Source organism: Triplophysa rosa, linkage group LG17 (genome assembly GCF_024868665.1).
Source record: "Triplophysa rosa linkage group LG17, Trosa_1v2, whole genome shotgun sequence".
In the NCBI taxonomy this organism is placed as follows: Eukaryota; Metazoa; Chordata; class Actinopteri; order Cypriniformes; family Nemacheilidae; genus Triplophysa; species Triplophysa rosa.
In genome coordinates, this window is record NC_079906.1 from 16,851,619 (window position 1) to 16,879,316 (window position 27,698).

The 27,698-nt window shown below is 38.2% G+C and overlaps 1 protein-coding gene across 5 annotated transcripts; it reads right to left on the reverse strand.

Moving 5' to 3' along the window:
* Positions 1-380: 380 nt before the first annotated feature.
* atp2b3a (ATPase plasma membrane Ca2+ transporting 3a) lies at positions 381-26,231 on the reverse strand. 5 transcript variants are annotated; one of them, XM_057356345.1, is made up of 22 exons: positions 25,716-26,226; positions 23,418-23,928; positions 19,517-19,714; positions 18,885-19,142; positions 18,127-18,252; positions 14,777-14,905; positions 13,990-14,028; positions 13,658-13,822; positions 13,258-13,472; positions 12,031-12,273; positions 11,631-11,872; positions 11,262-11,496; positions 10,708-10,887; positions 10,447-10,534; positions 10,117-10,223; positions 9,497-9,688; positions 7,829-8,042; positions 7,465-7,676; positions 6,879-6,986; positions 6,480-6,662; positions 5,304-5,390; positions 381-1,632 (listed from the first exon to the last, which is right to left on the reverse strand). In XM_057356345.1, the coding sequence occupies exons 2-22, from the start codon at positions 23,623-23,625 to the stop codon at positions 1,216-1,218; spliced, it is 3,846 nt and encodes a 1,281-aa protein (XP_057212328.1). In that variant the 5' UTR covers positions 23,626-23,928; positions 25,716-26,226; the 3' UTR covers positions 381-1,215. The 5 variants fall into 5 exon arrangements, with proteins under 5 accessions (XP_057212328.1, XP_057212330.1, XP_057212329.1 ...); XM_057356347.1 differs by lacking the exon at positions 25,716-26,226 and adding an exon at positions 24,442-24,605; XM_057356346.1 differs by lacking the exon at positions 25,716-26,226 and adding an exon at positions 24,412-24,605.
* Positions 26,232-27,698: the final 1,467 nt, after the last annotated feature.

Genomic DNA, 27,698 nt, shown 5'->3' on the forward strand with positions numbered 1-27,698 from the left:
TGAAAAGTGAGCTGTAGTCAAACTGATTGAAAATCATGCAGATGTTTAGTTATTTATACATAAAAAAATCAATTTGATTAAAATGTAATTATATAATAATATAGAAATGTTTCCATTTCTTGCCTATACCTGTAATAAAATATATGTATTACGTTGGAGGCCAGGATACTGTGGTTTATCAGGTTTTCCACAAACAACTGAAGTCATTGTTAGCAATAAAAACAAGCATTTTCACTAGTTTCCCCATTAGCTTGCAAAAGCCATTTTCGAATTTTCTTCACTTTCTTTAATCTGACATCTACTTCAGACACAGGATGATAACGGCAAGGGCAGCCCAAACAAGAAATTTACTGAAATATGGAACTATTCCACTACTGTAATTTAGCTGAATACATACGTTTATTGCACATTATTTTATCCACTAAATGTATTCTGCAAAATAGTTTTGTCTGTTTGCTTTGATCTTGTAACTACCATACTGCATCAATAACTCAAGAAAAAGGCATTTGCCAAATTGCCTTGATCTTTTTCAGAAAGATGTTCTCCAATGGTTCGAGTTTATTTTATTTATATGTTGCCGATATATGATCTTTAATTTCAATTCCTTTTTTTTAATTGGACATACAGATCACACTCTAACACAGAAAACAGAGAAAGGGGCACGTGGAACCAATGAGAACATAGACACGGATTTTAACAACAACAAACAAACAAACAAATACACATACATACAGACTTACGTCATACATACAAACATACATAGTTATATAAAGCTAAACGATGAAGTATCATAACTGGTGTATATTATTCATTGTAATTTGAGCAGAAATATAACCACTATAATAATTGGAACAATAGTTATTAATTAAAAGGCGAAAGGACTTATCCCCCAAAAAACATTTGTTTCTTTTTCGTTTTTACACTTTCATTAGGATCAGGAAGTCAAGAGTCCACACCTATATCCAACGTTTCTTCGAGTGCAACATATGAGAACATAATGTCTCTTTCATGCGTTGTAGGATTGTCTTTGGGTCACACAAGATACTGCAAAATAATCACCGAAACATTTTGAAGCTGCGAATCTGATTCATAGTAATATAGAAACAAAGATTAGGTACAGAACCATCCTAACCATTTCTCTGCCAGTCCCCACTTAAGAGTCATCCACACTTGTCCGTCATGTGCTGGCAGTCTCAACTTCATGAACTTTGACCTCTACAGGCATGTCTCCAAGCTGTGCAGAGGACTGGCAGGGCAGGGAGAAACGTGCGGCACCCCGTTGTCATTTAGGCCTAGATAGACACGGCTCTCTGCAGCGTTGTTGTTGCAGTTGAGGGTCACTGGCAGACTCTGCTGTCTAAGCGGGCGTGACGGGTAACGGGATCGCGGGGGTCTCTGAGGCGCCTGGGGCTGCGGGTGAGGAGCGGGATGCTGGAGGGCCACGCGCACGTGGTTGTGATTGGAATGTTCCGATGCGTCGTCCACGTCAGTCTCGTCGATCAGGGGGATGATGTGGACGGAGTCCGTGATGATGAATTCTGGGTGCGCCTGGAAGTCGTGAATGGAGTTGCGCGAGTCCTGTCGCTCGATGCCGTCATAGAGGGAGCTACGGAAAGCTTTCACCACCCGGATCTATACATCAAGGGTGCAGGGTAGGAAATGTCAAAGGGAAGAAAATGGAGGGATCAAAAAGGACAAAGAGGTGAAGAAATGTTTAGTCCCTCTTTTGTATCACTTAGACTCTTAGAACCTGAAAGAACCGTTCACATCGATTAAGGCCTTAAGTGCAGTGGGCCTTTACAGACAACTTAAAGATCTGAAGAATTCCACAGCCATTCTATAGACCTCTATAGAATGATGCCAAAACATTTTCTTTTAAATCCAAGTTGTAATTACAAGTAAACACTATCAAGAAAACCCAAAGATGATACAGTCAAGCTAGCACACGACAAAACACAAATCATTCCAATATAATGGAACGTCATACATTTTTGGAATATGGTCTGTCAAAGCAGCCTTAGCCCCGTCTGCCTTTCATTTAATACGTGGATATAGCAAATTATATACACTGTAGACACAAATTATAAAAATCTTTTTTTGGTACTTTTTTGATAATGATCGTTTTTTTTTTAGATTTTACATATACATGTCTTTACTATAAAAGACCTATGCAAGTCTAGTATGAATTTTTAAGAGTAGAAAGGCATGTCAAATTAGTGAGCATTCAAATTAAACAAACAAAATAATAAGACCGTCTGATTGAAATTTCAATAACGGAATAACAACTTTCACTGTTGCCAGTTCAATACCAGGTGTTTCAAATATATTATACTCGAAGGAAAACAAATACATGCAAACAAACAACAATAAACACCAAAACAATGACGACAATAAAAACCAAAAACAATTATTTGACGGCACACAACATGTGATACAAACGCACACAAACACACAGAAAACAGTAATAGAGAGGTTTACAATGAACACAAATACACACAAATATAAACATGCATATTCACATACGGTTGGTGTTGACAAACTCTGTAATACAGATTAAACAGTCTTTAAAAACAAATTGAATTAGTGACAGTAAGCATGATTTATTGTTCTGACATCATCAGTGACTGTTACATTTATATTTGTAAGCCTTATAAAGAGGAAAATTCACTTGAACAAAATAAAGACTAAAGTATCTTTGATTAAATCAGCATATTCTAACACGAGGACATGTATAATCTTGATTGTTTTTGGAAAAGGAAAAAAACTTAATGCCCTCAAAAGTATATGAACACATTAAATGGGATAATTCTCCCATGCAACCATGCACAATAATTTAACTTTTCTCTTCCCTTTCATGCATGGAATGCATGCAACTACATTCAATTAAAAAAATCTGTAAAAACATTTATCAACTCTGTCCATATTCCATTTCTGATATCCTTGATCTTGTCATGTGATTAAACGGAGACCATGGTGGAAATGCATCTTCTCAAAAAGAAACTGTTGGGGTGTGTGTGACCATGCAGGCCATGGAGTTTTTCTGCCCTCCGCATTGTACATGCATAGCCAAACCACGCCCTGAAATGACCACAAAGCATGTGACTGACAGAGGGAGGAGAGACTTCACAACATGGACACAACAGTTCAAGCACTTTTGTAGCTTTGTTTTTCCAAAGAGCCATTTATTGTGGTCACTGCGGAATTTAAAGCTGATTTCTTTGATACTGACATCGTAAACGTCCGAGTATAAGGCCCAGAATTCTTTCAACGGAGTGTTATATATTAAAGACGAAAGAAAAATACAGCAAAACGGTGCAAATTAATGATGCAATTCTCTCAGAATTGGCTAATATTTTATAATTCAGGCACTGGATGGAAAAACAGAAAAGGGATAGTGTTTGAATGGCTCCGCTCCAAACACATCACATCAGAACTCCTCATGACAGACAGGAGGGAAGAGAAGGGAAAATGAAAGACAGACGTTCGATGAATGGAGCACTAAATCTATAACACCAAGAAATGGTAAAGATGTCTTTTGTTGTGACATAAAGGCGCAACAAAAGCTTTTGAGAAGCAACCCTCTCCTTATCACCTGTAAAATACATTATTTTCCTACATTATTTGGTGAAACTGTCCCAAAATTACAAATGTACTGTACGTAAAGAACATTTAGCTGGAGCTTCCCTGATCTGTTAAAAATTCACAGTTGAAAAACAGTGACACATACAGTAGGACAAAATGCTACGAGACAAATGGAAACGAAGACAAACAAGAAATTATACTGAAAAGATGTACACGGGAAAAGTCTAAAGACCTGTTTAAGGAAAACAAGAAAAAGGAGGAAAAACTACAAGGTTTGTACTGTACTTTCATTTTCCAAATGTAATAAATAAAAAGAACTAAAGGAATAGTTTATCCATGTATGAAGGTTCTGTCATCATTTACTTACCCTCATGTCGTTCCAATCCCTTATCCAGCAACATAAAACAAGAATTTCAAGGAATCTTCAAATAGAATGATGGAAATAAAGGAAATTTTCAAGTGACCACAGCTCCAAAAGGACAAAAGAGCCCCGCAAAACTACCATACAGTATGACTCATGTGTTGTATTGTAAAGTTATTAACTTAACAATGTAACTTTGACTTTACGGAAGACTTTTCGCAGCTGCTGTCACAGAAATATAGGACACAGAAATACAGGTACGGGACGACGTGAGGACGAGTAAACAATGACAGGACATTCATTTTTGGTAAACTATTCCTTTAACAGTGAAGAGGAAGTGATGATAATACGGGGGTTCCAGCTGGGCTAATGCTGCGTAGTCTCTTTGAAGGGATTTGGAAAGACGCAGCTGTTTCTTTAGACCACCGAAAGATCACTTCTGGCACCTGAAGGGCAATATTGATGTTATATTTGGTGCATTATCCTAATCAACAAATCACTGTCTGTGTGAATACATCTCAAGAAAACATGATCCACACTATATCATAGCAACAGAAAGATGAGATTATTAGTTATTCTAATGAGGTTAAAAAGAGGTTAAGACATCGTAAAGAGAAGACACCTGTAAAGAAAGAGAGGACGATCTGAAGAAATCGCACAAAAGACAGTTAGAGCTAAAAACATGGACATGAACAGGGCAGAAAAGTTAAAATCAAAACAGCAATCGAAACCAAAATGGGCTTATACTCGAAAGTTTACAACAGTCTTTCAATTCACTACGCTTTGTTTCGTTGTTCAAATTTTGTCAGTTTTCATTTGAGCAATAGAAGAAACATCGTCTTGCGAAGTTTCTCAATGCATTTCAACTCTCGTATGGCTCCTTCGATAAAATTCTAGTAGCCCTTAATGGCGACATCGATTTGAGAGTGAATTATTGGCAGATAAAGCAAAGGGAGATTCGAAAAAGGCAACGAGGAAGAGAAAGCCAACCTCAGTGCAGGCCAGAAAAACACAGAGAAAGACCGAGAAATATTATGAGGTAGCAATGAGGAAAGAAAAGAAGAAAGCCACAAACAAATAAGCAAAAACTAAAATGCACATGTACAGAGATGAAGCAGATGCTGATAATCTGCTCTCTCTCTCTCTCTCTCTCTCTCTCTCACTCACACATCATTCAGCAGACCAGGCGTGTTTGAAGGCAGGCAACAATGCACGTGTATGCGTTCAGGTATAGGCGAGCCATCCGAGTGCACGGGCTCTACGAGGTGCCGTTAACGGAACGTAAAGACTCACTCCCGGGGGCATTAGATGCATTGGCAGTGGAGAGAACTACGTGAGAAGGAGTAGAATTATTGGTTACGTCATGGAGTTGGCTGAGCACCGAAGAGCGACGTCTCGCTGCGCCCTGAAACGAACCACTTCTCTTGAAGGTACTCACTACCTCCATCTGCAGGAGAGAGAGAAAAGGACATCATACAGACAGGAGAATGAGATTTGGGAATGAGCTGAGGTTTGGCACTGGTAGGGGTGGGATCGGGGTCATCTTTAGGGGTAATGTGCCTGCCAACATACTGATGTTCTGGAGCGTTTCTTCAACTACAGACATTAACAAAGTTTTCTATAAAATGGAGAAATTACACTTTTTTTAAAGTCTTTCATAGACTGTTTTTTTGTTTCAGCCTTTTATGTTTTCATAAGGAAAATCTGTTACAATAAATGATTAAATTCTTAAAACCAAGATAAGCCAAACAAAGAATGACGTAAACACTAGCCATTTATAGTGTTTAAATGATCTCTCAATTTCCCCACAAATATTAAAATAAAAAACTAAAGATCACAGTAAATATCACTTATGAATTAATTTTTAAATGAAATAATTTTATTAACCTAAAATGTTTTGAAATTTTGTTTAACTTGAATTTTCATTATGTCAATAAATAGAATAAATTGTGTTTGAAATGACCTTTTTTAAAATATAAAAATAGAAATCTCCGGTTGTGCATGTACATTATATCCAGTGATGGACGATGTTTAATTAAATAAACTATTAAAAGTTAAGTGTATTTTTAGACCCACAAGACCAAATCTGTCCGTAGCTGAAGTAACACACTTCTAAATGAATGTCTAAGCACAGGTCTATACAAACAGTGATAACATTTAATCATTCAAACAAGGCAATAATATTTACCGAGCTGTGACATAATACACAAAGACGCAGGTAGAAAAGAAAAAATAATCAAACCGGCAAGGAGTGATTCGAGCAGCAGAGATAATAAAGATGATGTGAGAAATAAAAACAACGTAGTTAACATTTACAAACAACAGAAAACCCGTTAAATAACAATATTTTATTAAGCAGGTGAAAATTAATTGCATTAAAAGTTTAAAGTGAAAGAGAAACAGCTGCAGTGAGCTGTGGCGCAGAAGGCACCTGGTATATTTTAAGGCAATGCGTGTCTATGCGGGAACGCCTGTCAGAAACAACATAAAAGCAACATTAAAATAGACAGAAAAGGACAGAGAGGTGGAACATCACCTGAGTCTGAATTCGGTTAAGTCCTCTGAACCAGAGGATCTGTCCTCGCCTCAGCTCTCTCTCCGCGTAATCTATCTCATCCTCATCCTCAGCGAACTCTTCATCCATGATCTCGTCTGGAGCCCGCCCGTGACCTGCTTCTTTTAGACACTTCAGCTGATGTGTTGGTACTGATGAAATGACCTAGAGGAGAAACACGACCCAATATACTTAACCACACAGCAAGACATTTGAATGCATTTGACATGCATTAAATACCAATTGCCAAATAATTTTGTATTAAAATGTTTATGTATCATATATAGTTCATTTATATCACATGCCTGTCTACATATAGACATCGGCCACTGATAAAGCAACTAAATACAAAGAGGTGTAGAAGTATATTGTGTCATTTACCTGCCCCCATAGCAGCTCTCCCATCCCCACAAACAGACACCAAAGCCACTGTTCCACATTCAAGGGGGAACAGCTGAAGGGTTTTCCTCCAAACTGAACAATCACGATCTACAACCGCAAACAGATGCAGTGAGATACTGTAACGCCAGCAGGAAGGTTCAAGAGTCATCTGGTCATGTTGTCCTTAAAAGTATAGTTCACCCAAAATGAAATATTTTTTCACCCTAATCTCAGTTCTTTCTTCTGCAGAACACAAATGACGATATTTTGAAAACACTGGACCCCATTGACTTCCATTGTATGGACACTAAACCACTTAGACGTTTCTCAAAATATCTTTTTTATGTATTTCACAGAAGAGTCATATACAGGTTATGAACAACATGAAAGTGAATAAATGATGACATCATTTATTTTTGGGTGAAATATACCAAGTAGAAGCTGAATAGATGTGGATGTAGAATTTCACAAGCTGCTTTCAAAAGAAAACTATTAGGACAACTACAGTTTCAGACTAAGACACTGAATCATTACGTTTATTAAGACATCTGGCTTTGAATATCTGTGATCCGTAAACCTTTCACACCTGTATTGCAAAGGTCCCCAGCACGATTGAACAGAAGATGGGATTTGAGAAGATTCCGTCAAACACGTTCCTCTCTCCGTGGATCTTCCGGGCGTTGATCTCATTGAAGAGCTGCATCAGGACGAAGGTGTTGAAGATGATGGTGTAATGCTCAGAGGGAGGAGAGTGAAGCGGACTGTTACGGCCGCTGTCGATGTCAAAGATCTTCTCACCTGAGCACATGGGCAGAAAGAGGTATTTAAAGACACGCCACTTATTTGTCACATTAGTACCACTTCCATTTTCTCCATTCTGTTACCATTATTTGCATCGTATTAAATATGCTGTCCACTGCGCTGACTTTTGACCGCTCAAAGGAACGTACCTACGAAGAGCAGGGTAAAGATGATGATGAGCTGGTACACGGCGTGTCCGAGGATGTTCTTCATCATGGTTCTGGAAATGAGAGGATTGTTCCGACCGTAGGGCTTTCTCAGCAGCAGGGCTTCGGTGGGCGGCTCTGTTGCAAGAGCCAAGGAAGCGAACGTGTCCATGATGAGATTGACCCATAGCATTTGCACGGCTTTCAGGGGAGAATCCTGCGCACACAGATGAAACCGAAAAGATGACTGATTGATTTTATGAATGGCATGAAATGTTTAACAATAATTGATAAAAATATAATTAAAGGTCCAGTGTGTAATTTTTGGGAGGATCTATTGATAGAAATGCAATATAATATACATAGCTATGCCTTCAGAGGTGTATAAAGAGCTTACACAATGAAGCATTATGTTTTTATTACCTTAGAATGAGCTATTTCTATCTACATACACCGCGGGTCCCCTTGCTTGTAATTTGCCATGTTATGTCAGCGGTTGCAATTTTTTTCAGATTAACGAGTTAAAATATTTAACGCAATTAACGCAGCATCCGTTTATTTTGTCATCCTTTGTCTAGCGTTACATTATACAATCACGCTCTTATTCATAAGGCCTTTAAACAATTTAAGTGCGATTTGAAACCGTTGCTTTGACACGTTCAGTATAGATAGACAGCTTCTGTGGGACGCGGCACAACACGACAGCGTTCTCGTCTGGTGTATACAGTCACGGGTTAAAGGCTGCATCAATGAATCTCTGTCAGACAGCGCACAATTATTAAATTGTCTTTCGTGCTTGAATGAAACCCAGGACTGAGGACAGGACTTGAACAAAACCACCCAAGATTATGTCAGAAAGCCCGTTTTGGCTAGCATTTTCGTAAGCATAGATTTCAACGTGTTAAATAAAATCCTGAATGAATGCAAAGAGTTGTGAAAATATTAAAAGCATAAAAGCATTCTTAAACCTGCTGCTGTGACTCCTGTCATTAATGTTAATCAAAGAACAAAAGAGAAGACGAATTCAATGTGTTTAGTAGCTTTAAATCTGCATTTAATTTAGAATTTAGCATTAAAAACTGTAACGTGTTTGAGAACTTAATTCAATTTCTGTATATTTCCTACCTGTTAGACATGAGAGCTCTCAGTTATACTGTACTTCAATGTTAAATGGCTAAATTAATGTTAAAATAAAGAAAAAAATATCAATTTAATGTAGACATCAGTTGCGGTGCTAATATCAGAATGTTGCCTTTTATTCATAAAATGATGTTGTTAAAGAAATCTGTTGTTTCTACATTAATTTGGAGATTAAATGTGAAATTGTTAGAATGTAAAAGTATATTTAAAAACATTAATGTTATGTGTGATTAATCGTGATTATACATTTTTTTAATGGATTGACAGCACCAATATATATATATATATATATATAATAAAAATATATTATAACTATAATTTAGTAAAATTATATTTTGCTTTGTTTACTGCTTTTAATTTATAAAGGCTGCATCCGTATTTTTGGTATCATTGTTGTATCATTATTCTCTTTCAATGGATTTACATACTAAATAAAGCGGACTGTTAGTTTAATTCGTGTTTATCAGATGGTGGCGGTTCCTGGCCAGAATAAGCAGTAAGTGATAAAAAGTGTCTGTTGGGTTGATGTACCTGTGTGATACAGGCACCAGTGAAGGCTACTATGACAGCCACCACATTAACAGTGAGTTGAAACTGCAGGAACTTGGAGATGCTGTCGTACACATTTCGCCCCCACATCACGGCCTTCACTATACTGGAGAAGTTATCGTCCGTCAGGATGATGTCAGAGGCCTCCTTGGCCACATCTGTACCAGCGATGCCCTACGCCAACAAAAAAATATTTTATATGTATCCTTATGCATCTATAAGGATCACAATTTATCAAATCATTTCATGCGTCTATCACACACAAACCAAGTGCATTTCTCAGCCTCTGATACACAAATCACACAAAATACACAATCAATAATAGCTTTCACAGAAATTCATCATGAAACGTACAGTGGTTTACCTGAAGCTAACCCAGTGGTGTAGATTTCTATGATGGAAACCCTGCAGTGGTCAATATATAATTTATATGATCATCTCATCCTAAATTCTTTTTAATGTTGAATGCATGAACTTGACGGCTGGAAACTTACTATAATCCTATAATCCAAATCTCAGTGTGAGTTGGTTTATCATGACTTTTTGTCTATCAGAACTTTAAGATGGGTAGCGCTAGTTTTGGATAATCTTGATCTTCTTACCATTGCGAAGCCCACATCAGCTTTTTTCAGAGCTGGTCCATCGTTTGTGCCGTCACCTGTGACCGCGACCACCTGCCTCTGTTCTACAACAGTGCTGTCTATAATACCTATAAACACACAGACAGAACAAACACAAAACACTGATTAAATCACCATACAGAACAAGGAAAACCTTTAATGTCTTCGGTAAATGAAGAAAAAAATGAACTTAACTTCATACCAGATTCACTCTATTTGATTATGAAAAAGCTCAATTAGAACAACAACAAACAGGAACATTTCATCTCCATAGAAACAACGATGAACAGAACTTTGTGAGGAGACCCTCACCTTTGACCAGCGTGTGTTTGTCTGTAGGGGACGATCGAGCAAGAACTCTGAGCTTGGGCCAAATTTTGTCAATGCGCTCCTGCTCGATCTGTAAGAAAAATGAAAGAGAAACTAGTATGAATTTAACTATATTGCTCGTTTTATTTTTTGTTTAGCCACAAATCTTTAACACTTCAGTATAGATGTTAGTTGTCATAGAAAACAAACACGACAACACAAATGACACATCATCGTTATCATATTTAAACCCTTCAAGCATACCTCTCCTTTCTCATTCCTGATTCGCCTGTTAAATTCCTTCCCATCAATACACAGGAAGTCGTCGCCAGGATGAATGATGCCACACTTGGCAGCGATGGCCCGTGCTGTGTTGATGTTGTCGCCGGTCACCATACGTACAGTGATGCCCGCTCGCTGGCACTTCCTGATGGCTTCTGGGACCTGATTGGAATACAACCTGCAGTTTCTAGCACTAATATGATTTATATTACAGGATTTTGGACATTTTAAGATGAAGCACTCATTGGCACATACTGCATAGCGATAAATAATATATAGCATTTCAAGCTCTTTGATGTCCTGTCAGCGAAGCTTTATTCCAAAAACCTCACTACATATTCGTTGCTACTATATGCAAAAATGAAGTAGACTTAATTTCAAACAGTGCCGTTTTGATACAGATATTTTAAGACATTCTGTTTTGGTGTTTAATTTCAATTGATCTTAAGAGTGTTATGCAATCTGTCAAAATGCTCTTTTAAAGACAGATAAGAACTGACATATTCGCATCCAAGACTGTACTCCTGTCTATATACCTCAGGTCGAACCGGGTCTTCGATGCCAACCACTGTGATGCAGGTGAGGTCAGAAACAATATCGGTCTCATTTTCCCAGTCTGGCATCGGGTCAGCGGGAAGATCCCGGTAAGCGATGCAGATCGTGCGGAGGCCATCACACGCCATTCGCTCAATCACTTTCTTCACCATTTCATCTTTGTCTCGCGGCCTAAAAGCGCGTGCCTCTCCGTCACGGGACAGAATGAACGAGCATCTGAAGTGAAGAGGGAACAATTTTTACAATTCATGTTTTTACAACCACGTTTCAGAAGTTGGCCAGATGCTTATTCTGAGGTGATCTTCCTATAGTCATGACATGAAAAAAACAACACTACACACTCAACATACCTTTTAAGCAAGATCTCAGACGCTCCTTTGCTGTATAAGCGAAAGCTTCCATCCGGCATCTGAATGACGGTGCTCATGGATTTTCTGACAGAATTGAAGGTGTAGACTTTATAGAGCCTCTCCTCAGGGATCTGCTCCCTCACTGCTTGGTAGTCTTGCTTCAGGTCCCGCACGAGACCCAGCAGAGAACATTCTGTCTTATTACCCACCTGTTTGGGCAGACCGCCTTCCTTATCTGCAGCCTGGGGCAAGAGGTGAACAGAGCTTAAAACTTCTCGTATAGTCTAAAGGGTAAAAATAGACTAGTACGAGTGTAGTTCCAGCTCCAAACTTTGACAGGATCAAATGAAATCTCTATTGAAGCAGCTACTGTGGTTTACATCTTAAAAAATCCTCTCACCATGATCTTCGAGGTGTAAGCGCAGTTCACAGCGATCGCACTGGAGATGAGCTCCAGTGTCCTGGGGTTAATCTGGTGTGGTGTTGGGATGTCACAGAAGTGTTGGTCCCCTACATAAATCTGCACCACCGTCATCCGGTTAGTGGTGAGGGTCCCTGTTTTATCCGAGCAGATAGCTGTAGCATTACCCATAGTCTCACAGGCATCCAAGTGACGCACCAGGTTGTTGTCCTTCATCATTTTCTGTAGAAAGCCATTGACAGGAGTGATGGGAAGAAACAAGCCTTCTTTTACGTTTTCTGAAACTAAACGTTTACATGTTCTTAAGAAAATGTGAGTGTTGCTTGTCATCGTGGCTGAGAATGCAATAGCCGCTGCCACAATGGCAGGGTTTCCTGGGTGGTTGCCCGGGCGGTTTAAGCAGTTGTTAGCTCATTGCTATAGTGCAGTGGTTCTCAACTCTGGCCCGCGAGATCAATTTTCCTGCCGAGTTTAGCCCCAACTCTGATAAAAAACACCTGAACAAGCTAATCAGCGTCTTTAAGAATATATGCATTCAACTTAATGCGGCGCAGCGCAAATCTATCAGCGTATGACATTTAAGTACCGCGATAGCGATTCAAGTGCCGCGATAGCGATTCAAGTGCAGATTGCTCGGTTCGCATTTGAATCGCTCTCGCGGTACTTTAATGCGATATGCCAAACAATCTGCGCAGCCCAACATTAAGTTGAACGCGTCTGTTCCTGAAGTCACTGATTAGCCTCTTCAGGTGTTTCATCAGAGTTGGGGCTAAACTCGGCAGGAAAATGGATCTCGCAGGCCAGAGATGAGAACCACTGCTATAGTGTTTTAAGTGGTTGTTAGAGTATTGCTATGCAGTTGTTATAGTTTTTAAGGGGTTGTTAGCACGCTATGTGGTTGCTCAAGTGTTCTAACTGGTATTTAGAGTGTTGCTCTGCAGTTAAAGTGTTCTAAGTGGTTGTTATTGCGTTATGTAGATGCAAAAATGGTCTAGTTGTTAAGAGCATTGCTAAACATTTGCTAAAGTGTCCCAAGTGGTTGTTTCAGCATTGCTATGCAGTTGCTAAAATGTTCCAAGCAGTTGTTAGACTGTTGCTATGCAGTTGCTAAAGGGTTCTTAGCGGTTGTTGGGGCATTGCTATAAGTTGCTCAAGTGTTCAGTGTTCAATTGTTCCTACTGCGTTGTTAGGGTGTTTCTGACTTACCTTTACAGAATAGGCCAGTGATATGGTGACTGCCAGCGGCAAACCCTCTGGCACAGCCACCACTAGAACAGTCACTCCTATGATGAAGAACTTCATAAAATACTGCACGTATATCGGTGTGCACTCCGTCAGCCACACGTTTCCCTGAATCACGAACGTCTCGATCACAAAATACAGCATCAGGATAATCACAGTGATGGCGGACATCACCAGACCTGCGGTGCATTGGGGACATGGTCACATTGATATACTGTATAAAACTTTGCTTCTAAAAAAATGCACCCCACAATGCTATGGTGTTTTGGATTGTTACCGGGGTGTTTTTCAAATTAAAAATCCTAACCCAATAATGATGCCAGTGCTCCAGAAGATTTTGATCTGCTAGACTTATTAACCGTACCTGCTTTTCCGATTTGCACCGCCAGCTTGGTGAGTTTTCCCTGAAGAACTGATTTTTCCCTCTTGGCCCCACTAGCTTTCTTCTTATCTTTCTCCTCCACTTCCCCACCTTCTGCACTCTTCAGTGGCTGCATCTCCATGGCAACAGCCTCATCCTGTTTCTTGGCTGTGACGGACAATTGAATTATGGGTAATTCTAATACATTTTTAGAAAAGCTTGAATACAGGATGTTTTCTTATATTTGGAGTATGCTTATATTTCATTAGCACAGCCTTATAATTTCAAGTGAACATACCCATTAAAAATTCCAACTCTATTCTAAATCAAGTCACCTTTATTTTGATTGTTCTCCAAGGTCCCATCTTGTTTACCTGTTAAATGTAAAAGAGACATTTAAAATAAGCAAAAATAATTTATTTCTGCCGCCTACAGATCAGTGCAGCTGACATGACAAAACAAGTGCATGGGAAAGAAAACATGGCAGGATTAATATTCGACAGAAATGGGCTATTAAAAGCAGGATGTTGGTTTATGAGTCATCTCTCTACTGTGAATGTCACCTACCATTTATGATGTTGTGTTCTTTGACTTCAACACTGTGGAACTGCATGGATGAATTACTATTGACCTCTAATAGAATTGTTGGAAAACAGAGGACAGGACAATAATGAAGATGGGATGTAAAAACCAAGACATAAAATAAAACCAGGCTAAACAAAACAATGACAAAATTAACTCAAATGAGTGAGTAACATTTCTGAGCATTTCACTGCATGGAAATGGAGAAGTGTGTAAGAGTCAGACTCTTGTAATAAAACTTCTATTCATTTTCTTCATTAAGCAACTGGTTTATAATGATAACAACTTATAAAAAATCCAGAAGAGAAAGAGCAAGCGATGAGAAAGGTCACTGTTGCCATGGAAACGGAAACACCAGCCCTTGAAGCATGAGGTAATAAAGTCTTCCAACAGTACTTTTACCATAATTTAATCTTTTGATTAAATTTACAATACAAAGTTTTGATTATCGTTTACAATGCTTCAAGGGATGAGGCATCCATTTTCTTTTATATAGTCTTCCTGAATTTCTTAAAGTGAAATTCAAGAAAGGTTCAAAACCTTTCTTGCAGTCTTTCTTCTCTTCCTCAACATCACCAGCGCCCAGCAAGGTGAAGATGATCCCGGTTTGAGAGTTCACACCGACCGCTGTCACCACCATCTTCCCTGAACCCTCCATCACGTGAGTGCCTGAAAATCAATTTACAGACAGGAAACTCTCAACTTTAAACATTTTTACACCATCTTCATCTTTCCCATTTTAAAAGCATTATAAAACCTTTTTATTCATATCTAAAGAAAAATGGTATTTGTAAACTTAAGGAATGTGAGATTTGCTTTAAGATAACAACTGTGAATAAATTCAGATTAACATTTGAGGCGAACAACTAAAGGCTGACTTTTTGCATTATTGTGCAGTCAACAGTATCATTCACAGATAGCTTCATGTAATACAATACTTGTACAAACAAGTGTAAGTTATTGCTTATTAAGCTCACAGAAGTACTTTGGGATGAAGCACAGATCAAAATGAAGACTGAAGTCCGACTTCCCAGACCTTTCCAGTCTTAACATGTAATACATTAAACTGAGCCAGATTGCCTTTTCGCTGGTTCACTGAACCGCATTCATCGCTCTAATCAGCATTTTTGTCTTGTTTTCCAGTTACAAAAAAATCAAAACCTCCTTTGAACTCATGGGCGTCGGAACCATTATATGTGGGTGGAACAGGACCCATCCACTTTTTAAGACCAATGATATTAGACCCACTCACTTTTACAGTCTCTAATTTAGCAAATATGTCATTTTCTTTTTAGAGCGCTGTCAGTCAAATCCATTCAATTTGAGGAATGCCTAATAAATTAAACTCCATTCCACGTTTTAGCTACAGCCTTGACTAACACGTTGCTGCTTCCTCAAATCCATTCCACTTTGCTCATTCAGAGTCCATATAAATGAATAAAAAATAACTCCAATATAAATATAAAATAAACTTTATTCCATTTCGACACAGCAAGGTAATGTTGCACATTATACAATAATGATAGAGAGCAAATATATTTATTAAAATTATTAAATGGAAGCCAACTAATTGGGATAATAAAGACCTCCCTACTACCCCTTACCATATACTTTATTATTTAACACCATTTTTCAAATATTTTCTTCATTTTGTTGAAAATAAATGCCTTTAGGTTTTGAAATGCGATGTGAAAATGTAGAAAAGCGAGTTCGGCAAAAGGCCGATTTGAACTTGCGGCAATAGCATCAGAACTACTTATCACGCCTCTTTCTCACAACACCACATTTTTTACACTAATAGATTTTCACTTTTTTGTGCTTCCGACACCCATGATTAAACTTAAATTAACCTCAGCAATAAATTTACTATAGCAAAAATGTACAAGACATGAAGACTTCTTGCTCGCCTTAATGAAACAAACTGATAAATGAAAGATGTATATGCATGTCAATTAAACAAATGGATTTAGGGCAACGGCCAACCTATAGCATGGGAAAGTCACTACAAGAACTCATTCAGATAAAAATTAAATACGTTTAAGAAATCTATCATAATGTTAACCATTTCTCCCTCTTTATTCGCCTAAAAAAGACAGTATTTCCTTGTAGATATACCCCAAAATCTATCATCACAACATTTTAAATTCATAAACAGCGGGGTCTAAAAAGCTAAGACTATTGAAATCTGTTTTTTTTCTCCATTACATCTGGACATGAGGTTTTAGGATTTCAAAACCTTAAAAATGGGTACTATTCACAGGTCAGTAATAAGATGCAAACAAATCTGTTTTCATTACTCACTGTTAAATGTCAATACAGTACTGCAAGTTCACTCTAATCGTGTCTAAAAGCATGTAATATCTCTACACGCTTTATTTGGATCATGGGTTAGCAATGAATGTGTGACCAAGCACAGAAACAGATGCTGGTAAACTGTGATCATCAGGAAGGAGAAGGAGAAGCAGAGCAGGTCTCAGGAGAGACTAACACAAATCTAACCATTTCTGCAGGAAGCAGACAGGAGGGCAAATCTGATTAACCTGTTTATCAGACCTCAGGGACACTCTCTCATTAAACCAGTCAATGAGATTTAACCCAAGCTCTGTAAAGCCTTAATGTTAAAGTACTTGCAGAATCCAAGAGATGTTTCCGAGCAAATTGGGTGTTCACATATAACAATGTCAAACATCTAAATTAAAACACTCTTTTGTCTCTTTCTCAACAGTTTTCTTGTCTCTTCTCTAGTTACCATAAGTGGCAAAAAACATGACCAACAGTTTATTATTATACACATGAAGTTGCTATAGACTAGGGGTTGCACGAACTAGTCGACATTAAGCTTTAAATGTCGCATCAGCATTAATGTCGACTAGTTCGTGCAACCCCTAGTCTATAGCAACTTCATGTGTACTAGTCGCGGGTCATGTGATTTTTTGATACTGTACCTTTAAGAAGAGGCTGACTGTTCTAAAAGAGCTGTGCGCGGGACAGATGTCATTTCCACCCGCTTCAGCGAGATTCTGTCACACTCCCGGCAATAATATATGTTATCTTGTGCCTCCACACGCATCATTCACAATGTTTTCATCAACAACATTCACGATTTCTTCTAACGCTGCAAAAGCTCGCAGGTAAAGAATAACGCCACATAGATTTCAGTGCGCTGAAATCTTTTAATATTATATTTTTGTACTTGTTGTTCCCCATTCAATAAAACATGAGAAAAAACAGAATAAATAAAAATGTTTCTCAAATTGGTTGCTGTGTCACTGATGTGCTGTGTTTGTAAGTCCGCCATGATAAAGCGTCTGCTGCATTAGGCTAATAAATATATTGCAGGCTATTTTGGGGGAGTCCCGCCATTCTCCCGCAGCCCGCACACACACGAGTGTCTTACTGCCCGCACCCATCAAATCTTGTTGCAAAGATATTTTATTTATTAATGACATCATCGATTTGTCGACACGACTTTTATCACATAATAGTCGACTTCAAAAAATCTGAGGTCGATTCCCTACTATAGAGACCACCTTAAGGTAAGCAACCTGGGCAAGAGCTCAAAGAAACAATATTGCCCCTTTGGTTCGAACTTGTAATCTTTTGCTTTGCAATCTTTTAGGCTACACCAACCGTCTGTTTGGATTTCAACTGAATTTATAACAGATGGCAAGTCAAGTCGAGCTTTATTAATTAAGCACTTTTTGTGTTTACCAAAGTGCTGTACAAGCATAAGCAATACAATACAAGAAAATCAAAATGACGAGCTATTAAAAAGTTTGTAAGTAAGTCGCTTTAACATACCTAAACATTCATCACGACACATGTGGCCAACCAATTCCAACACATAAACACGTCTGTTCACTTATAGAATCTTCACGTTTGCTCCCTACCTGACAGCAGCATGGGATCCTTGTCAACGGATTTGCGTACGTGATCAGACTCTCCGGTGAGCGAGCTCTCATCGATCTTGAGGTCGTTTCCCTGGATGAGAACACCATCCGCAGGCAGGAGGTCCCCTATAAGTGACAGCAACAGATCAATAACATCTCACCAGCCTTTGAGTGTTACTTCCTCTAATCTGAAGTAAAGCTATACAGTGTCAGTATATACATCAGTACATTACATATACATCACATATATGGTCACATCACATCTTAAAGGGATGGTTCACCCAAATATGAATTTATGTTTTTTTTTATTCACACGCCATTCTAAATCTGCATGACTTCTGCAAAACAAAACAAAAACCCATAGACTTCCATTGTAATACACTGAAACATTTCTCTACATATCTTCTTTTGTGTTCCACAGAAGAAAAAAACAAAAAAAAAAAATAAAAAAAAAGAAAATAAATAAATAAAAAATAAATAAATAAAAAAGAAAAATAAATAAAAAAAAAAAAACTTAAAATAAAAAAAAAAATAAATTTATAAATAAGTAAAAACCCAAGGAAAAAACCCATGACCTTGGCGTTGTTAGCACCATGCTCTTACCACTGAGCTACAGGAAAGCTACTAAGTCCTATATTATACTATAGGACTTACTAGTAGCTACTAGGACTACTAACTCCTATATAATAAAAACATAAAATTTGTATTTTATAATTGCATTAGGAGAAGTTGAGTAGCCGGTTGTGAACTCCACTAACCATACTTGACCTGGGCAAAGTCACCCACCACCATCTCGGCCACAGGGATCTGGATGACGGTGCCGTTCCGCACCACAGCGAATCGCTGCTCCTGCTCGATGCGGCTCTGCAGGCCACGGAACTGCTTCTCTTTACTCCAGTCATTAAAAGCCGTCACCAGTACCACGCAGAGGACTGAGAGCAGGATAGCTGCACCCTCGATCCAACCCGCCTCCGCCTCGCCCTCGTCCTCCGCACCTGTGTTCGCATTACCACACACTGCAGAAAGAGAGAGCGGTAAAAAAAATATGTGGGAGGACAATGAGTGAAGAGTATCTACTTTAACATCTCTTGATATGATCCTGTATATTCTTCTATCTATCCATTCTAATGTCAAGTAATTGACAATCCTTCAAGTCTAATGTACTTTTTAGGCATGATTGTTTTAGTGGTCAACTGGTATGGGTTTTTTGATGGCCAATGGCTTTAGAGCAGGATGGCAAATGGTCAGTATGACGCCAATATTGAATGAATATACTGTATTAATAAGAATTGTAATGCACAAAAATTACATTGTTTACAGAAACCTAACTTAGAATAAAAATCTGTCTCCTCATTTTAACAGACATTTCAGATTGAGATTTTTAAATTACTTTCACTGTCGCCCCCTGGTGGCTGATAAAAGGACAGTCCGAGAGAAATGATGGCCGCTATTTCCAGGATTATGAGGGTAACATCCTGCAAAGCCTCCCAAACGAGCTGAAGGAAGGTCTTGGGCTTCTTGGGGGGGATGAAGTTCTGCCCGAACACATGCCAGCGTTTCTCCAGGTCCGCAGGGTTGTCCGACAGTCCTTTGGGAAAAATAGAAGGTTGTCAAAAAAAAAATCAATGCAAGTTCTAATAATGTACGGCAGGGCTACTCAACTACCTGGCCCACCTTAACATTTCAAACAAGTGAAGAGACTTTAACGGTGTGCTTTAAGAAATGCACGTACCGAGACGCCACATATTTGAAAGTCCAAAACGCTGCTACACTCAATACAAAAGTAATTTCCGCGGCTCATAACGATATATTGACGTCTTGTCAAGCGATTTGATCGGTCTGTCAAAGAAACTTAAAGTCCCAGTGAAATAAAAAATTACAATGCCTTTTTTTCATGAAATATTCCAGAGTTTATTGTAAATAGTTTATCAATGTGGGTCATTCTCTTTTAAAAATGTGTGTGCCCTCATAATCTTTAGTTAAAATCTGAAAATGCACTTCCTTCCTGTAATGACCATCCATCTTAAATGACGCATGTTAGACGGCTTGGGCGGAGCATCCGTTAACTCCTCCCCTTCAACTGTCAGTCTGCTGCCAGTTCCATTTCAAAATGCAAAGACTGTTTTTATCCATCCAATCCAATTGCAGAGAAAGACGAAAGCCACGCCCACTACTTTTCACATTAGAAATTCCATTTCACTCGGAAATGCGTCAAAATACGGAAGTAAAAACGATCGCAAATTACGATTCACGGAGACTTTAATGTTAGTAACAACGCTCTAATCCACAGGCAGTCAGTTTGCACACGCAATAGGTCGCGTTCCAAAACGCGTCTTGTGCCCTTGAAAGTAACTGCAGAAAGGGTACACCACGTGAACGGTGTTGTTTTTAATACTGCATTCATTATGTATGATTTACAAGGCTATATTTATGAAAAACATCTGTTCCTCTCCCTCCAGAACTTGCACTTCAAAGGATCTGCCCTTCAAAGTTAGTGAGGCAAATGAATGCGATTGGAATTGGAATTCACCCGAATATGCGATACAGATCAATTGATTCGCTTTAAAAGACTCCAGTTTAATGTCACAATGGGCAGGTTTTACTTTTGTGCTGAATGTATTAGCATTTTGGACTTTAATTGATTTGGCTTTCATTAATTTAAACAAATATCTTCATAAATATATTCTTGAAAAACTATGCCACCCACATCTTATATTTACTCACTGGGGGTGAGTAAATTAGCTGCAATTTTTGGTTTAAACTAACGCATTAAGGAATATAAAATACAACTAAAAAGACAGTAGGATCCCTCATAATTAAATATCATGAAAATGCACAAATACTGGATACAATATTTGTGTGCATGTTTTAATATTTGACCTATAAGTAACAGCAACAAAAACAGTTCAAAAGGAACAAAATGCAATGCATAACAGAAATACAAAATAACAGAAGAAATGAGGATATAATAAAAAAACAGGCCCGCATCCTATTTATACTTTTGGAATCTGGCCCTCAAAGAAAAGTAGCTGAAGACCCCTGATGTACGGTATGCACTATGCAGCCTGAAGCTTCTTTACGTAAGCCCCTTTAAGGCAAGTCCTATCAATCCGCTGCTAAAGCGGTCAGATATGTTCAGTCATGCAAACTATCTGAAACCTATCTGATCAGACTCATGGTGCTACACATCCCTAACTATTGCGTAAAAGTGGGTTTACAATGATTAAAACATTCCTGGATGTTTTAAGAGTCATCAAGCAAATATGTAAGCGCAGGAAACCAATGGTTGACCTCTTAGTGTGAAAGGAAGGGAGGAGACAGAACATGAGAACGCAGAGCACAGATGGTTAAGTCAGTGTGTTTCGGATGCACTATGGGGTGTGATTTTTGGCAGCAAGACCCAGGCAGACTGTCTCACTCTGCATCCTCTCCCTGCCAATCATCACCTGCTGCCCTGGCAACCTCTTCTATTAGAGCGGTCCTTTCACTAAGAGGTCTTTTGTCAGGGGCCAACAGTTTTGGATTTAGGTTGAAAATATGAAATGGTACAAAACATTTTGTGTTAAGCACTTATTTTTATAAAACAACACTCAAAAAGTAAAACCAGTAGATACAGTTTTAACAAGGAGGAAGGGACATTTTTGACTTTGCTTAACTTATGTTCAACACGCCAACACAGCGCTGTGACCATCATGTTCACAAATTGGTGAAAAACTACTACATCACTTTGTGAGTAGTCTAAGCACTAGTGACAAACTTGAAATGATCAAGGTTTTATAAAGGGTAAAAAAATAGAAAGGGGAAACCTCTGTCTACAACTATGCTTTTACACTGTAATGTTTAAAGGAATAGTTCACTGTTAAAATGACAATTCTGTCATTATTTACTCACCCTCTCGTCATTTCAAACCTGTATGACTTTCTTCAGAAGAACACAAAAGAAAAATGTTGGTAACCAAAAAACTTTTGTCCCCATTGACACGGGTTTTGTGTCCATACAATAGAAGTCAAAAGACCAACGGTTTTTGGTTATCAACATTTTTTTAAATATCTTATTCTGTGTTTTGTATAATAAAGAAAATCACAAATGTTCAAAATGAAAACAGGGTGAGTAAATGATGACAGAATTTTCATTTTGAAAGTAAACTATTTGTTTAATTTTTGAAATAATGTAAAATGAACCGATGTGACTAAAACACACAAAAAATACTGTAGTTTTTTTGCAGCCTATTGAAAGTTTAATATAAATACTGTTCCATATAAAGCTAGTTCCTATAACTAAGAACTATGAAATATCAAATAAATTCACATTGGACTAGAAAACATCTTCACTCAAAACAACCCAAGTTGTTTGAAAAAAATCAGCTCTTTAACACCTATCAATTGCCATAATTCATAAATTCATGATCTCCATTCAAGGCACCTTATTCACAAGAAAATTACTAGATTAGTAGATTATTCAAATGAAATAATTACAAATAGATGATTAAATAGAGCAAAGGCTTCTTTCTACAGACTACCGCAATTGAAAGAGTTCTGCAGCACATCTAGTTTTTCCTTTCATACTTTCATCTTTCCATCCATGGCCCTAAGGTTCTCCTTTTGTCTCCCTGTCGAGCCTTCTGAAGAGGCATTTTTCAAAGAGCAGCATTAAGGAGGAAGTGAATACAATAAACTTCAAGTACGGTAACCTCGATGCAGCTGACAAATAACGATGCAGTCAGACCACATGACATGGCGTGAAAGCAAGCAGTGAGAACAAAATGAGAATCAATGCGATTACCAGAGCGCAAAGTAGAATCATCTACCCAGAATAGCCACGGCAATAAAAGATTCATTGAATAGCTAAACACTAATTTTAACTAAATCTAACCACTAAAATCTTGTGATTTCCTGTGGCCAGTGCATTTACTGCGAGTTTGGTTCAAGTTTTATCGAAGAACATTTAATTTACTATGAATGACCTGAATTAACATAACGGTAGTTTTTTTAATAAATTAACTTTAGACAAATCCCAGATAAATAAACGCTGCAAAAAGTTTGATAGGCATAACAAATGCATAATGTTAAGAAAATGTAACATTATCATCACGTCACGTCACAAAAAAAACAGCTTAAAGCTTTGTAATGCTTATTCTCACAAACATTTTCTACATCCCAAGAGACCTCTGTTTAATGTTTAAGTCAGAATGAATCATTGAACATTAATGCAGATGAAAATTCTTACACACAAACTGACTTAAATGTAACTAAAATGATGATGTGTCCACATCTAAACCAAAGCCAACTCACCATCTGCAGGTGAAGTCTTGAGTCTGTGACAGAGGCCTTCTGTATCTGTGTAGGTCTCCTGGATCTTCTGCAATGCCTCTGCACCCCTGAGCTCCATCAGTGAGCACAACTCATTTACCGTTGTCCCAAAATCCCCCTCATGGCCTCCTCTATCCATCCTGGGCTTCGTAGGATGGAAATCCACTGTGCTGTTGCCTAGATCCCCCATGATGTGTGTCGGTTGTGGAAGACTGGGAGCTCTTTAGCAAATGTTATGAGATGAATAACTTGGAAAATATTTTCTAATTTCTCTTTCTAAAATACCCTGTGTGTAGTTTCTCCATAAGGTTTCAATTTTTTTAATCTATGGCGCTGTAATTGGGATTCCCCTGAAATATATTCCCCCATAAATAAAAAGTCAACAAATGAAGTGGTCACCATTATCCCAATCCATCTCTATGTAGAATGGCTAATGTTACTGGTTATGAAACACGGGGGATCTAGTGACACAGGAATAGCTTTGGTAAATAACCTGAAAAATAAAAAAGAGGAATGTTAAAACTCCAAGATACTTCAAAAAGTAAAGGAGTAAACAATATAAAACATTACGCAATTAATTAAAAGACAAAAATAGAAAAGCTACCACATGTAACTATAAATATTTCAAGAATTAGGCCTATACGAATTAATTAGTATAAAAATCCAACACATAAAACACAAATGACATTCATGGCAAATACCATTGTCCTAAGAACAAAATTGTTGCCGTTTTCGGCCCTTGCTTACAAAATGTTATTCAACATTTTTAATTTGGGGAAAAAAGTTCTCAAAACTACTGCAAACTTGTACTTTCGGATCAGCAACCTTGAAATGACTGAGATATATAGCAACACCTTCCCTCCAAACGTGACAACCAGCCCCAGTCTCCCCTACTTAGTAAAAAAACTACTTTTATATTTTATAATAAACGCGTTTCAATGAACGTACAGCGCTTTATTATTTTAAAAAGTCTTACTTTAAAATGTTAAGGCGGCATTTTGCTCACCCAGGTGTCACAGCTGTAGGTGGTTTGTGGGAAATAAGTAGCCAAGTGTTTTTTTTTCACGCCTACTGCGGTTCACAGCGTTACATAATTTCCTAAGCAAACCGAGGACAATCACTTCTTATCTGAAACGCTCTTTGAAATACCCTCTTTTGATCGCGCAAAAGCTATCTGTACCTCTCCCTTGACCATATACTTTCATTGACCCCCCTCCCAACGCAAAATCTGTCTTTACTCAAAACAGGGAACGTCCTGCGCATGCGCTCACGATCACTTGCCCAATCCCACTGCAGAACAGATTTACGAAGGCAACTCTCTCAACCACCAGGCCTGGCGATTTTTGGATGACATTACAATCCGTTTGAGCTATGTGCCTCCATTTCACTGACGTGACACCAACTTTAGATTTATGAAACTTTAAGCCTATAATCTGTGTGCGCTCTTTACCATTATTTATTATAGGACAAAGAAAAGATCCGTCATGGCGTGCTCCATTAATGTGCGCTTATTTAAAGATGATGGATGCCCTTTCCGAGTAACCTTCAGGAATCAAATGTTCACCTTGGTCCACCGTACAGCTGGTATCACAGTTTATAACAGTGTCTGTGTCGTTTTTGCTTAGAACTTTCGGTTTGATCACAGACAATGTGATGGTAAGGTTAAATAAATGTACATTACATGCATCCGGTGGGGATTAAAGTGCACAGACCGACCGGGCAGAAATACGTCAATCTAGCACCTGTTTTTCAATCTAGCCTATACCTAAAACTACCGAGAAAACATCCTTCTCTTTACGTTTATATTAATTTGCACATGTTTAATTTAAAAATACATTTAAAATCTATTTCTTACAATTAAGTTTATAGCGCAACTTTGTCAATATTTTAACGCATGATACGATACAAATATATATTAAAGCATTTAAAGTGCAAATCATTTACGGATTCTGCATTACCGTTATTATTATTTTTCATCACTGTAACGAAAAAAATGTTCAACAGGAATACCCATATTAGATATAAACCTTAAAGTTAAAATTCTCAGCGTGTGCGTTGTTGACATTATATAAATGATAATAATATTTTTATATAATTATTTACCTTATTGTAAAATGAATGCATTTTAATTAAACATCAATGGACATTGGACAGCAACAAATAAACAAACTAATACAAAACACGCATGGCAACACAAAGCATGAATTATTCTAACTCAAAACCAATTAATAGAGGACCTGTGAACGTACATCTATGAACAAATAGCCTACATTCACTTACCGCGCAGGCCATGCTCCAAGGACATTTGACGTTGAGTCGATAAAAAAGCAGAAAACACGAAATGTTATCCAGTGATATATCCTGAAACCATAGCCATCACGGAGAGCACAAATGAAAGTCACATCATTTGACCTTTACGCTATTCCAAATGCAGATGATGCGCAATGGTGCAGAATGGAGATAAAATAAAAGGAACAGGAGCCAGCAGACGGTGGTAAGGACTTCATATTATGCGGAAGAAAATCTGAATGATGTAGATGAGATTGTACCATGTCCGGATTAATTATTCGGTTCTAAAACGGCGTGTTGTGCTATCGGGAACGTAAAGCAGGGTAGTTTTGGTCACATCGTAGCTGTTATTTTTGGTGCTGATTGATAGAGTGGGTACGAGACCCTGATGGGTGAGGAGAGATGTGGGCTCTACATGTTGATGATGCCCGTTTGACGCGCATCTCGCGGTGATGGCAACAGCATCAGCATCCGAGCGCGGGAGGACGAAAGATTGGGGGAGGGGCGGATGAATACCGTCGAGCCCTGGCCTCTCGCTTCACTCACTCTCTCCGCAATCCCTCCCTATTCCCGGCAGAAGATGCTGTCTGCTATGGCGTAGGCTTGTAGTTTAACAAATAAAAGTCAGCATCTCGCCATTGGGAGGGTATGTCAGCATGATAATTAGAACCTTCGCAATTGGAGGGTTATGGCTAAATATGAACATAACTAAAATCATTATTTATGAGGGATACTAACGTCAGTATTATACTACAATATACATGAGCTCGACCGTAGTCATAGTACAGTTTGTAATTTCTGTTTTATAATCTTTTGGATAACAGTTTTGATGTTGAAATTATTATAGACATTTTGTTGTAGACATTAAAAAAAGTTTTAACTCTATGACTGGATAACCGTACGAAGAAATCTTATAAAGATGCTGATGGTGTTGTTAAAGGGACATACTAAGTTTTATTTTCGTGCATGTGATCTTCACTACATTCACCTCAACCTCTTCTTAGTCGGGCATCTGAGCATCAATTATAAAGCAAGGGCTCACTGCTGCCTGTAGTTCCATTAATAAAACATCCCAACAAGAGAGTTGTGTGTGTGTGTGTGTGTGTGTGTGTGTGTGTGTGTGTGCGTGTGCGTGTGTGTGTGTGTGCGTGGGAAGGGTAAACCCTACGGTATGGGGACAAAATGTCCCCACAAAGATGGCAATATCCAAAACCCTTGTCCTTGTGGGGACATTTTTTTGTCCCCATGAGGAAACAAGCTTATAAATCATACAGAATTCACTTTTTTGAAAATCTAAAAGAGCAGACAGTTGTGTGTGATTGTTAGGGTTAGGGGGTGGGTTAGGGGTAGGGAATATGATATACAGTTTGTACAGTATAAAAACCATTGCGTCTATGGAATGTCCCCATAAAACATGGAAACCCAACATGTGTGTGCGTGCGTGTGTGCGCGTGTGCGCGTGTGTGTGTGTGTGTGTGTGAGAGAGAGTGAGAAAGAGAAACTACCTTCAGATTCCAAATACTGATGCCCACATAGACTGGTCACCTCATTGAATATCTTATTAAGTGATTATTAAATTAAGTAAATTAAGTAAGCAATGAACAGTGACCTGCTTAAACTTGTATACCGTAGACTGCACTTTTCTGCACTCTGCTCCCCTGAATTCAAGTGCAGACCAACAGCTACGATGTGACCAAAACTACCCTGCTTTACGTTCCCGATAGCACAACACGCCGTTTTAGAACCGAATAATTAATCCGGACATGGTACAATCTCATCATTGAAATAACCAACTTGTAAATTGGCCTATACAATCACTCTGCTAAAAGGGTAAAAATGTGGTTTACCAATACCAAATAGGATCATACTTGATAAATTGTAAGTCTATAAACTAAAATGAAAAACAGGAATTTTAGTAGGAGCTTGTTAGATTCTAACAGGATTCGATAGGTTTGATCATGCCATTAGAAATGG